Source organism: Camelus bactrianus, chromosome 22, assembly GCF_048773025.1.
Source record: "Camelus bactrianus isolate YW-2024 breed Bactrian camel chromosome 22, ASM4877302v1, whole genome shotgun sequence".
Taxonomy (NCBI): Eukaryota; Metazoa; Chordata; class Mammalia; order Artiodactyla; family Camelidae; genus Camelus; species Camelus bactrianus.
The window spans coordinates 23514725-23527477 of record NC_133560.1 but is presented as its reverse complement, the minus strand read 5'-3'; the positions used below and the strand labels follow the sequence as shown (position 1 = coordinate 23527477).

Below are 12753 nucleotides of genomic sequence, written 5' to 3'. Positions count from 1 at the left end.
GCCATTCCTGCTAGTTTGTATATGTGTGTGTCAGTATTTTCTGTGTGTGCCCCTGGGATCCTCTCTATGCACTATGTTTCAGTTCTGAGGACACTCCTGTCCCTTCGATGTGGTGTCTGTATCTTGCATGTATCTGTGTGGCCCTGGTGTCCCTATGTGTGTAGCTGGGTTTTATGGACATCCTCGTATAGCGGGTGCCTCTGCATGTCCTACCATTCCCTCCGGTGCGTTTCTGTCTGGAAGCCCCTTGCACAGCCTTCCTTACGTTTTCGGTCCGCGTGCCTTTGTGCGCGTGTGCTCCCCGTGCGCCTTTGAGGTCTGCGTGCATCTGGGTTCCTGCGTGTGCCCGCTCGCGCCCCCGTGTCCCCATGTCCCCTGAGAGGGGCCTGGGAGCTGCGTCCTGGAGCCCCACGGGCATCCCCGCTTGCGTCCCGGTGAGACAGGCAGGAGGCCTCGGGGCGCACACGGCCGGCCGCGGCTGGACCCACCGCCCGGCAGGGCGCGGGGAGGAGGGAGGGGGCGGCGGCGGCGGGGAGCGCGGGCACGTCACCGAGACAGACAGGCGGGCAGGCGGGAGGCGGCGGCCGCGGGTTCGAGTCGGCGCCGGAGCCCGGCGGCCCCCTCCCCCTGCCCGCGGCCAGGGGAGCCCCCGCCCAGCCCCGGAGCCGCCAAAATGCAATTTCCCGTGCAGGCGAGTCGGCTCGGGGGGCTTTTCCGGGCGGGTTTTGGACAGAAGAGGAGCAACGCGGCGGCGGCCCAAAACGAGGTGAGCGCGGGCGCCCGGCGGGCTGGGGGCGCGGGCTGGGAGGGGCGGCCCGTGGGGAGGGGGCGCGGCGGGGCGGGGCGGCGGCGGGACCCGGCCGCAGCCCCCGCGCGCACCTGCTCGCGGCCGGGGGGCGGGCGCCCCGGCCTCTGCAGCCCGGCCCTCCATTGTTGCGGCAGCTGGGGAAGGGGGGCGGGGAGGCCCCGGCGGCATCTCTGCGTCTCGCCTTCCCCGAGAAGCAGCCCCGAGAGGACCAGACCCCCCCACAGGGGACAGACCCACAAGTCCCGAGCCAGAGCCGCCGGGGGGAGGGCGGGCTAAGATGCCCCTGCGGGGCGGGGACGCATGATGAGGGTCGTAGGGGGCAGCAGTACCCCGGCCGCCTGACACCTGACCGCGGGAGGCCCCGGGACAGGGCGGCGGCGAGCTTTGTTCTTGGGGGCGCAGAGCGGGTGGGGACCTCGGATACCCGGGACCAGGAGAAGCTCCGGCCCGGCGCGCGCGTTCGGGAAGGCGCTCCTGGCCAAGTTCACGGGCGCGCAGGCCTGCACGGGCCCTGCGGAGACCGATCCCGGCGGGGGCCCCGCTCGGGCCTGGCTGCGGCCACGGGTCCTGGGCTGCAGCGGCGCCGCCTGTCGGAGCCCCGGCGCCCTCCGCGGGCTCCCCGCCGGCCTGTCATTACCGGCGGCGTCTGCAGGGTATTTACTGGGGCCAGGATTTGCTAACAAGAACACGCCCTCCAAAAGTGGCCATAAAAAGGAAAAAGGGTCTGGAATCCCACTGCTGGGGAGCCCTTTTAAAGCGACAGGGCGCCTTGCACAGGGACCTCGCCCTGGAGGGCATGCGGGGGCGGGGGGAGGGGACGACAGAGAAGACCCTTCATTGGTTGATGGGAGCTGAGAAGTACCCCTACCCCACTACATTTCAGTTCCCCCATCTCCTTTTCCACCCATTCCCCACCTCCCTGCACCGCTCACAGAAACCTTTACAGAATCACAATTACATATTCTCAACTCGCTGATGAAGACCCCAAAACCCGCACCCTATACTCGGACATACATCACCCCCATTATTACTCACATCACCTGGAAGAACGCTCACACACACATGCACACACACAGTCACCCATCATAACACTGCCACGTGGGCACACACATTATCCACAATGACGCGGACATCCAGGGCGGACCCCCGTGAAAACAGTGCCACACAAAAGTGAAGCTGCCACCGACCATGGTAGACACAGCCTTGAATATAACAGTGACACACATATAGTTTTCTGTTGCACACACAGGTACTCCCATGCTCACGGTCCCGTGGGCACCCATGGGCTGTCACCCAGAATAATCATGACAACCACAGATATGTAAATGCTCCAACACAAGTACATATAGGTACCATTATTCACAAGAAGTTGGACATGCACATATGGATATCCACGTGCCCCTGCCCAGGCAAGGACACACCCACAGTCACCCAGGCAATCTGACACACACACACAGATGGTACAAGACCTGCCCAGATGCTGACATCCTGACATCAGGTTATGGTAATCTTGACCTACACACATATAGTTAAACTGACCCTCCTAGACAGCCATTATAACACTGGCACCCACAAACAGATATGAACACTCCAACAGTACCTACACCCAGAGTCACCCACCCTGACACTTGATTATACCCTTGGATGCCTACATTAATACTGACCCACAGACAGACACAATAACACATGCACCAGGAAATTGACACATAGGAAAATGACCTAGGTGCATGCAGAAATCCAGTCACCTGGACTCCCACAAAGCCAGCACTTGCTTATTGAGGTTGCAGGCACTGTTACAGCACTGGGGATATAAAAGGTCAAAATCCGTGCCCTCCTGGAGCGGAAATTTTAGTGAGGAGGGTCGGGGGCACCATTATTGGGTGATACAGGCCACAGTCACCCACAGTGACACTGACAGATGCCAGACACCCACATACATTGGCTCACACATCGACCTGCAATTACCCACAATTAGCCTGACACACACCCACAGTCACACTGACATCCACACACAAACAGAAGCCCACGGGAGTGCCGACACACAACTGGCTTAGAGATGGCCACCCACTATGTTACACACCCACCTGGATTTAAGACACTCACAGACCCCTCAAAATAGCCCACCAGAGTAGCTCAGACCCCAAGCCCAGCGCAGCCCCCCAGTAACAGGCCCAGAGGAAGCAGCTGCTGTCTGCATTTTTGCAGATGAAGCCAACCTTGACCCTGACCCTGGTCCCCCTGCACTATGAGCCTCCTCCGTAGGAGTGTCTGAATTTCTCATCAACCTGCCCAGGCCCCTCCACAGCCCCCAACCCAAACGCCGGGCCACCTTCTCACCTCCCCCAGCCCTGGCCCCACATCTGGTGGGCTTGGGAAGGAAGCTCAGACTCCTGGCCCACTGGCCGCCCCCAGGTCTGGGAAGTACAGAGGAGCCCCTTGTCTGAAGACAGGCATCAAAAGCCTGAACAGCCAGCAGCGGGAGAGGAAGCTGAGGAGACGGCCTGGGAGGGTGGGGTCGGAACCTGAGAGGCCATGCAGGTATCATGGAAATGAGGGGCCCCCTGCCTGCCAGTCTAGACAGCCCCAGCCATCAGCAGGCCCCCACATGGGGACCTCCATGGACGGTGCCACTGCGCATCCCATAATGGGCTCTTTGTCTGCCAAGCCCTGACCATCTCCTCCCCTGTGTGCCCCCCAGGTCCAAGCACACGCACACACAAGGGCACACACACAGGGACACACAGGCCACTAGACACCCCCTGGAAGCTCTGCATCTCTGACCTCACGGTGTGTCCCTGCCACCCTCCCCTGCCGCTCCCTGCACCCCCCAACCACCACCTTGTTCTTCAACTTGACAGCAAAGCTGCCTCCATCCACAGCAGAGCCTGCCCATCTGGCTCTGCTGGGACCTCTCACCTCTGACCCTGACCCCCAGCCTGAGCCAGCTGCCCTGCCTTCCTAGAGCTCAAGGTGGGGGCAGGGATAGGCTCTGGGTCAGCATGGCTTCTGAAAGGCTGCCCACCCCACCCCACTCATTCCCAGCCCCCTGCCCAGACAGACCCAGCTAGGGTGTAGGCCCCAGGGACTAAGGATGAGGAAGAAGCAGGCCCTGAAGGACACTACTGCTTTGCACCAGGGCCCAGGGTTGGGGGTGGGAGGAGACTGCTCCCTGCTTCCCATCCTGCTGGGCTTCAAAGTCACACTGGAGGCCCAGTCGGCCCCTGAGAAGGCCTCAGGACACTTGGCAGGAGGAACAGTCAGTGCCCCCCTGCCTAAGGGCCCCAGGTCCGGACAGTGAAATGCAGATAGATCAGAGGCCACCTTTCACCAAAGGCCAGCCCCAGACATGGAGGGGACAGGCCGACAGACACAGAGGGGAGATCAGGTGTACTGGGCCAGACACACACAGGCCTAACCCAGACAGCCAGAGACAGGCGCACACTGCAGGGCTGGGGACCCAGACAAATCCAGGTCTGTGAGGGGAACAGTCAGACCCAGACAGGAGGACCCAGACAGACACCGAGGGCGGGAAGCCCACACCGACCACCACAGACAAAGGGAGAGTCAGACCGTAGCCTGGGCCCAGAGAGCCCCTCCCCCATAGGATGGGTCTGGGGTCTGTGGGCCTCCCCTTGGCCCGAAGACCCACCCTCTTGCCCCAGCCCTGCTTTCCTGACTGTCTTCCCCCCGCCCCACCCCCCACCCCCCCGGAGTCAGAGAGACCTCTTTCAGGGACTTACCTCCTTGGTAGGTCAAGGTCAAAGTCCTCAGGGAAGCAAGAGGAGAGAAGCCACAGAAGAAATGGTGTCTTGGGGAGCCCTCCACCTTGTGGCCAGAGGGCCTCCTGCCCGATGACCCTGCATTCTAGCTTCATGGTCGTTAAGAACAGAGCTTTTGAGGAACCGCCGAGAGAGTTCTGTTCCAAACTCTTAAAACCTCACCTTCCTCATCGATAAAATGGGTATCCTAATAATAAGGCGATATATGTAAAGCATTATTATTATTACCCCTATCCTCCCAACCCACCCTCCTTTCCCAGCATTCTGATTGTTAGAACCACCATCCTCAAAGCAGGAAACCCCCACATGCTCCTTCAGAAGGGCTGGACACCCTGTGCCTGAATGGGGCCCTGCAGGCCGGGTGGGTGGGCCACGGGAGAGGGCGCCCCACCCAGAGCTCCAGACAAGGGTAGGAACGTGATTGGACCTCTGGTCCTGGGAGTGAGGGTGGTAGGCGACAGAGTGGCCTCTGGGGAAGGCGCTGCATGAAGTTGGGGAATTTCAAGGGAGGCGGATTCTTACGGGGGTCCGGTTCCGATGGGGTGGGAGGCCAGTAGGGGTGGGCTCTGAGGGCGGGGCCCCAGGGCAGGCCTTAGGGAAGCTGGGCTCTTTTAGGACCAGTTTAGGGGGCGGATTTTAAGGAGGTTGAGTTTGGGGGCGGTCTACATGGGAGTCTATCTGGGCGGGCTTTAGAGGCGGAGAGCTGTGGGTGGGCTTTGAGGGGGCGGGTCTTGGAGGAGGATCCTGAGTCGGCGGCTTCCGAGGGGCGGATCTCTGGAGGCGGGCTCTAGCAGGGGATCTCTGGGGGGGGCTTAGAAGGCTGTGCTGGCTCTGGTCGCCCCCGTCGAAGTTATTTTGTCATTCACTCTATTCAGCACACGTGGAGCCCATGATCCGCGTTAGGTTTAGGCCGGGCGGGGCGGGGGGGTTTCATCCTTTAGGGCTCGAAATTGCCCTCAGTGAAATGGGAGGGGGCTGGAAATTTGAAGTCCCGTCCCAGGCGGTCTTCGGGGGTCCTCAGGTTAAGTTGGGGAGCGGCATCCCTCCCCTGAGACTGCAAGTGGGGGCACCTGAAGGGGCGGGCGCCCAACTCCGCGCCGACCCTGGAGGGAGAGACTGGGGGCCCGGTTTGCGGATGAGGAAATGTAGAAGGGGCAGCATCTTGCCCCAATCAGAGTCTGAGCAGGGATTTGACTGCAGCTTACTTTGAATCTGCATCCCGGGGCATCCCTCGAGGGTCTGTGCACTTGGGCGCTGACCTCCAGAAGGGCCTGAGACCCCGCAGGAGGGCGGCCGGTATCCCCCCTGGTCCTCGGGCTTCTCTCCGGTCCAATGGGCAGGTGGGCCCGCGGGCAGGGACACTGCCGGCCCTAATTTGCAAAGTGGAACCTCTGCCAGCCCCCCGGGGTTGTTGTGATTCATGAACAATCGTGCCTGGAACACGGTGAGGCTCACAGAAGGTATTACATTGTATTAAAATGACTTGTTTATCGCCTGGTTGCATCGATGCCCCCGGGGCCAGAACCGCTTGGCAGCCAGACATCTTGGGGCCACTAGGAATCCTTCCTCTGCCTCTCACCGGAGGTCTCACCGGAGGTGCCCTCTGGTCTCAAGTCTCCTAAACTGACAAATGGAAGTAGTATGCACCTTCGAGGGTGAGTTTTGAGGATGATTTAAGAAAATGGGTGGGGGAAAAAAACAAACAACCCACCCCACAAGCCCAGGGCCCAGTACTGCTACATTTACACAGCAAAGGCATCATAAATATCTACTGTTATTATTCCTTACATTTATCTCTTGCATTTTTCCCACATCCTGGAACAGAGTTGGCACCTAATAACTGCTAACTTAATGATTCTATAGGTCCCTCATTCCCTCCCCTCTCTTCCCTCACCCTATCTGGTTCCCTGACCCCCACCCACCCTCCACTCACAGTCCCCCAAGAAATTGCCAAGGGTTTGGGGGAACATTCAACCTGTCGGTGAGTTTGGGCAGCTCAGGCAAACCATCGACCGTTGAGTGGACCCCGAGGCCTGGAACTGCCGTCCACCCATCACGACCCCCCACATTCCAGATCTGGGGGAATCCCGAACACATCCCCTCCCTTAGCCACAGCGAAGGTCACAATCAACATTCATTGTTGTCGGTGGGTTGTGAGGACAGGAGGCCAGACCCACCGAGGGATGAATGTCACTGTGGCTGGGCCATACACAGCGAAAGGGGAATGGGATGGGGGACAGAACCCACCCTTGGACTCCCCCACAAAATTACTCAGCCAGTACTTGACCCTGACCCCAGCCTCTCACCCCTTGTGGAGGGTGGTGTCTGGGATTGCTATGAACACAGGCTGGGTTTGGTGAATAAATCCTGGAGGGTTGGGGGAGTGAACCACAGGCTCGGGACTGAGCAGCTGAAAAACTCTTCTGAAAGGGATGAGTGAGCCCTGCTCCCAGAAAACTCAATAAAGTTTTCTTGAAAAAATGAATGAATGAGGTGGGTAGGTGGCATAACTCCTCTTCTCTGCGTTCAAGTCCCGGGCCCAGCTTTCTCAGCTCTTTGCCCAGACCCCGCAGAATCCTGCTTTACCTTCTAATTGCCCACCTAGCACCTTGATGCCGGCGGATCCCTCCACCTGCCAGTCTGTGCCCCATCTGGGTGTCTCCTAAGCACACCCCATCCTCCTGAGACTGAGCTGAGGTCTCATTTGAGGGAGAGAGCAAGGTGCTGGCCAGTGCTAGGAGTCCCCCCATTGGCCCAACCTGCGCCTCTGCTCCCCTCCACCCCGGTAATGTTTTGCCTCACCCCCTTTCCACCCCAGGACCAGGAAGGGCTGCCTCCTCTATACCTAGTAACTGGATGGGGTAGTCAGGCTGTGTGTTTGTCTTTGTGAATAACCTTATGGGCAAGTGGCTTCATACCTCATTTTGTTCATCCATTAAATGGGGGTTCCACTGACCAAGGGTATGAAAACTCCCTGAGGGAGATCAGAGCTGGAAGCCTTTGTCCTTGTACCCCCACCTCATAAGTTAGACCCATCTTCCTTCCAAAGACAGCTGGAATATCAGCAGCTCCCCCCTACCCCCCAGCCACAGAGCCCTAGGGTACTTGGCCCCTCCCCTAGCCCAGAAGAAGGAAGAAAGAAGTTACTAAGTTACTGGTTACAGCAATGCTAGTCTTTGGGGCAGGGCTTCCAACCCCCCCCCCAACACCCTGTAGGGCAGGAGTGGCAGGCCTCCTCCTAGGAGGGGTAGGCAGGGGTAGCCCTCCCCATGCCCTCTGGGTGGGGTGTGTAGCTCCGTATTGCTGGTGCCCCCTGCAGCCTGTCTGGTCACCACCCCCTGCCCCCAGCCCACCCGGAGACTGCATCCCCTTGGCAGGTGCATTTTGGGGGGAGCGGCAGCAAGCTCCCCAGTGCCAATAAGGAATCTCCCACAGCCTGATCCTCCCTCTTCACACCCCCTTGGAGATATAAGGAGGGGACTGACAGCCTAGACTCCTCGGCTCCAGAGAGGGGAAGGGAGGGGCAAGGAGGAAGGGGTAGAAAGGCTGGCTTTGGGGCAGGTTTCTTTTCTCTCTGCCCCTCGTCCTGGCACACGTTGCCCAGCCATGGGGACCTTCAACCTATGGACAGATTACCTGGGTTTGGCACGCCTAGTGAGGGCTATGCGTGGGGAAGAGGAGCCCAAGACCAGGCTAGACCCCCAGCCAGAATCCATGCCAGGACCGGAGGATCAGAGGCCCAGCCCGGAATCCTCACCAGCTCCTGAACGCCTGTGCTCTTTCTGCAAACACAACGGCGAGTCCCGGGCCATCTACCAGTCCCACGTGCTCAAGGACGAAGCGGGCCGGGTCCTGTGCCCTATTCTTCGCGACTACGTGTGCCCCCAGTGCGGTGCCACTCGCGAGCGTGCCCACACCCGCCGCTTCTGCCCGCTCACCGGCCAGGGCTACACCTCAGTCTACAGCTACACCACCCGCAACTCGGCCGGCAAGAAGCTGGCCCGCCCAGACAAGGCGAGGTCGCAGGACTCGGGACACCGCCGAGGAGGAGGAGGAGGTGCCTGTGCAGGTAGCTGGGGGGACTTGCTTCGGAGGTGGCCTGCCTTGGGCTGAGCCCCTTGGGGCCTCTGTGAAGTGGGGTTAACCCCAGGGGTTACCGACTTCAGAGGGTTGCGGGGACATAATCCATGTAGGAAGCTTAGAACCGTACTCTAGAACTGCTGCCCAGTGTGGGTAAGCTGGGGCTGGGCTTCCCAGTGTGGCCTGGGGCAAGGCATTATCCTCGGGGCCCAAAGGGGAAATGCCAACCTTTTCCAGGCACGGGGTGATCTGGCAGGGAGGCGGTGGGGACTAGCGGTGGACTGCGGACAGGTCCAACAGGGACTCCAATCTTGTTGGCACTTAGGAGCTGTGTGGCCAGACACAAATTGCTGAATTTAGAGAAACCGAGCCTCATTTGTTCACTCATTTGCTAAACAGTGCTGGGCTGGTAGACAGGAGAGTGACAGTTCAAACACAGGAATGGGGGAATCTAGAGAAAGCCTCTGATCCAACGAAGGGGTCCAGGAGGGCTTCCTGGACAAAGTAACTTCTGGGAGCTGAATTGAGTTTGGCGGAGCTCTGGAAGTGTGGCCCAGGCATTTTGGCTTGTTCAGGAACTTTGCCAAGTTCATTGTGTCTGGGACAGAACACGCGTGCATATATAGTAGAGCAGAAGGTGTCAGGAGATTTCAGGGACAGCAAAAGGTCCTATAGGTCCTTGCCATTGACCTTAAAGAGTTTGGACTTGGGCACCAGGGGGCCGAGGAAGTGGACAAGAGCAGGTCTGCGGGTTAGCAGCATGTTAGACTGTGAGTGTGTTAGACCGTGGCTAACAAGCTGGACTGTAGGGACAGATCTGAGTGTCGGAAGAGGCTGGTTCTCCAGGCAGAGGCGTTCAAGGCAGTGAGGAGGGCGAGTCCCAGCACCCAGGGAAACGTCAGGTTGGAGGGGAGTGCCACAACTTCACTGTGTGTGGATCAGCTCAGGCAGGTGGCTAGGGATGAAACTTGGAAGAGAGCTGTAGCTGGAGCCTCCCTGAGGTCTAAAAGGGCTCTCCCCACACTGCACCGCCCACCACATAGGGTCGCGGATCTTGCCCATCAAATGTGGATTCCAGTTCTGCATGTCTGGGTGCAGGCTGAGCACCTGAGTTTCTAGCCAGCTCCCTCTGACGCTGCCATGCTGCAAGGTCATGGGCCCAGCAGGCTGAGTAGCTCTGGCTTAAATGGCAGCAGTTATTATTACAGATGCGAAAGACTTCAGCTTCTGCGGGATTTTAAAAGAGAAATCCGTTTTAGCAACTTTAATTGCCTTTGGGGAAGTCAGCCAACAGAGGAGATGGGTCTGACAGGGTGGTGCCGCTGTCCATTTGGGTGCCCTGTGTGGGTGCTGCCGCTCCCATCAGACTGTGAGCCCCTCTGGAAGTGACTATGGGGGAGGACCCCTCCCCATCTGGGCAGCTGTGCGGTGAACATTTGTTAGAAGGGTGAGAGATTGCCTCCAAGAGAAGATAGTATTTATTCCCTATGAGGTCTGATGAGAGACCAGGAGAGGTGGGAAGCTGAAGGGGCGTAGAGATCATGGTCTCAGAACCTTCCTCTTTCCCCTTAAGTCCGAGCCGAGGGAACACGGAAACTTGTCTCCTGCGGGCGGTGGGGGGTGTGGGGCAGGGGGAGTCCTCATCACGATATTGACACAGAAAGGCTGCTTGTCCTCCCTGGTAACATTCTAGGTGTAACAAATCCGGGGTTCTAGAGCCCTGCGGCCGCGAGGGGGCAGCACGGCAGCACTGAGTTGTAGTTTCTGCGCTTTGTGTCTGGCTCTGGGTCCCACCTGGTGCTGCCCTGGTCCGGGAATGTCACAGGGGTGCTATTCCAGAAGTAGCCTCCAGGTGGCGCCAGAGCTCCGACAGTCTCGCAAGTCGAGTCGGTACTTCGGGAACATTGAATCATCGCCTATTATTAAATGTTTTTCTCCTCTCCGCTCTGCTTTTTAAAACCCAGGTTCCAAAGGTGCCGGGAAGCCTTCCGGAACTTCTCCTTCCTGCAGTCCCTCCACTTCTGCCTAAGAGGCTGGCAGGACGGGAATACTGCCTTCACCTGGGGGTGGGGGTGGGGGAAGATCCGCCCTCTGAAGATCCGCCCCTAGGCCCTGCCCCTAGCCTGGGGGCCTGGCAGGAGGGCCCGGCCTAGGAGCACAGACGAAAGAGCTCCGCTGAAAGGAAGGAAGTGGTCTCCGGTACCCCCACCCTCCGTCCCCAGCGCTGAGCACCCAGTCAGCACTCAATAAATGCTTGTGAATGGATCAGCATCAGATGTGGGACAAGGTAGTGTGAACAGCGCCAAAGGGGCTTGGGGAACCTTCTTCTCCTGGCTGCATTCATCAGCCCCCACGTTACTGTGACCTCTATTTTCCCCAACTATTTGGATTTCCATTCACCCTGGGGTGCAGGGGTGAGCTGCTTTGTGCTGAGAAATGGGAGTGGGCACCGCTGGGCAGCTGTGGGGTTCTGAGGGTAGCCCCAGCTGGGGACTTCTGAGCACTTGCTGCTAGGTTAGTGCCATGAGGCTGTTTCTGTGACGTCTGGTGTTTGCAAGCTCTTCCAGTCACCTCTTTCATGTTGACATGTCAGATGGGTGGCATCGCCCACACTAGGTGCCCGATTTGAGGGGAAAATGGAGAGACAATTAGAGTATCCCCCCACCTGCCGCCATCATCCTCATCTAAGAGGCCCTCAGTGAATGTTTAGGTCACCATGGTGCCCCAGCAACTGGGGGCCATAAAGTAACATATCAGGGCCTTCAGAGCAAGGGAAGGACTTCTGGGCTGGGGTAGTGGGGCTGTAAGGAATATGTCCTGGGGGGTGGGGCCAGGCGAGGCCTTGGGTAGGGAGCATCACAGAGGTGATCTGGCTGTGCTAGGGCAGGAGGCCTTGGGTAGGGGGCTGTACTTGGGGGCCAGGGCATCCCCATCTCCTGTGCCTCCTCCACCCCCAGCCTCCAGGGGGCAGCAGGTGGCAAGTGTTAACCCACATTCCTCCCCCAAGTGGAGGGCTGGCCTGAGGGCCTGCGCTCCACCTTCAGCCCACAAGGTCTCCCAGGGTTGAGTGGGGACAGGATTTGGAATCACAGGTCCTCTTTGCCCTTGATTTTTCCACCTCAGATGGAAGCTGAGGCCACCCAAGAGGAGGGCTGGGGAGAGCCAGGGATGGGAGACAACCCCTGAAGACAGCCTGCTGCCCAGGCTTGAAGAGGAGGGGGAAGGTGGAGAAAGACACAGAGGAGGCCTCCTTAGCAGCCCCAAGAGTTTCAAACTCAGTCAGGGGACACGACACTCCAGCCAGCCCCAGCTGCCTGCAGCTGTTAATTGTATAAGCCAGAGCCCCTGGGGCTTGATACCCAGGGATTGGGAACGTCCTTTTAGGTTCAAGGAAGGAGCTGTACATTCAGCTGGAAGAAGTGTTGGGGGCTCCTGACCCGCCTTGCTCCCTCCTGAATGGGGTCTCCCGGAGTGTAAGAAGGCAGTGGGAGAAGGGCTCTGCCTTGGCCGTAGGAGTTGGGGTGCAGGAGTCACAGGCAAAGCAACTGATAAAGTCTTGGGTCTGGTCAACTTTGTGGTAACCAGTTTAACACACGTCTTCTGTAAAATGGGTTTCACAGCAACACCTGGGACTGCTCACGATGGGATGGCATCAGGGCTGTGGTAAGGCTTGGTGGGGCAGGGTGTGAAAAGCCTGCCTTCAAGACCCTCCAGGTATTAGCTGTGTTTGCATCCGTAACAAGCCCCCAGGACTGCCTCCCTCTGGGCTGGGCCCTCCAAGCAGCCTGTCCCATGGAAAGAAGCCATCTGAGCCTTGAATGCAAACTCACAAGCTCTCCAGCTGGACAGTCAGCCAAGATGTCTCATTGGGCTGTTGCTTCACTGAAACTGTGTGTCTGAATGTGTGCACACGTGCGCATGTGCACATACAGCCACCTGCTCCTGGAGAGTCCTACACAGTCGGTAACTCATGGTGACCCCTACACTCCTGGGGCCCAGCAGCAGCCCAGCTTGCCTTCCCAGGGAGGATGAGAAGTAGAAGTAAAAGGAGAAAAGGGTGGTTAGGGAGTTCTGTGGGCAGAACAT

General features: G+C 58.8%; 1 protein-coding gene across 2 annotated transcripts; it reads left to right on the top strand.

Moving 5' to 3' along the window:
- Positions 1-6636: 6636 nt before the first annotated feature.
- Positions 6637-10935, top strand: NANOS3 (nanos C2HC-type zinc finger 3). Of its 2 annotated transcripts, none has more exons than XM_074350031.1 (2): positions 6637-8644; positions 10632-10935. In XM_074350031.1, exons 1-2 carry the CDS (start codon positions 8194-8196, stop codon positions 10694-10696), a joined length of 516 nt encoding a protein of 171 aa, XP_074206132.1. In that variant the 5' UTR covers positions 6637-8193; the 3' UTR covers positions 10697-10935. The 2 variants fall into 2 exon arrangements, with proteins under 2 accessions (XP_074206132.1, XP_010952460.1); XM_010954158.3 differs by having other exon boundaries at positions 6647-8656.
- The last annotated feature ends 1818 nt before the right edge of the window (positions 10936-12753 follow it).

Bases quoted from the DNA above. Each gene is read 5' to 3' on its own strand.
- NANOS3 (XM_010954158.3), top strand. From the start codon at position 8,194: ATGGGGACCTTCAACCTATGGACAGATTACCTGGGTTTGGCACGCCTA. The intron at 8,657-10,631 runs GTAGCTGGGGGG...TTTAAAACCCAG, and splicing joins AGGAGGAGGTGCCTGTGCAG to GTTCCAAAGGTGCCGGGAAG.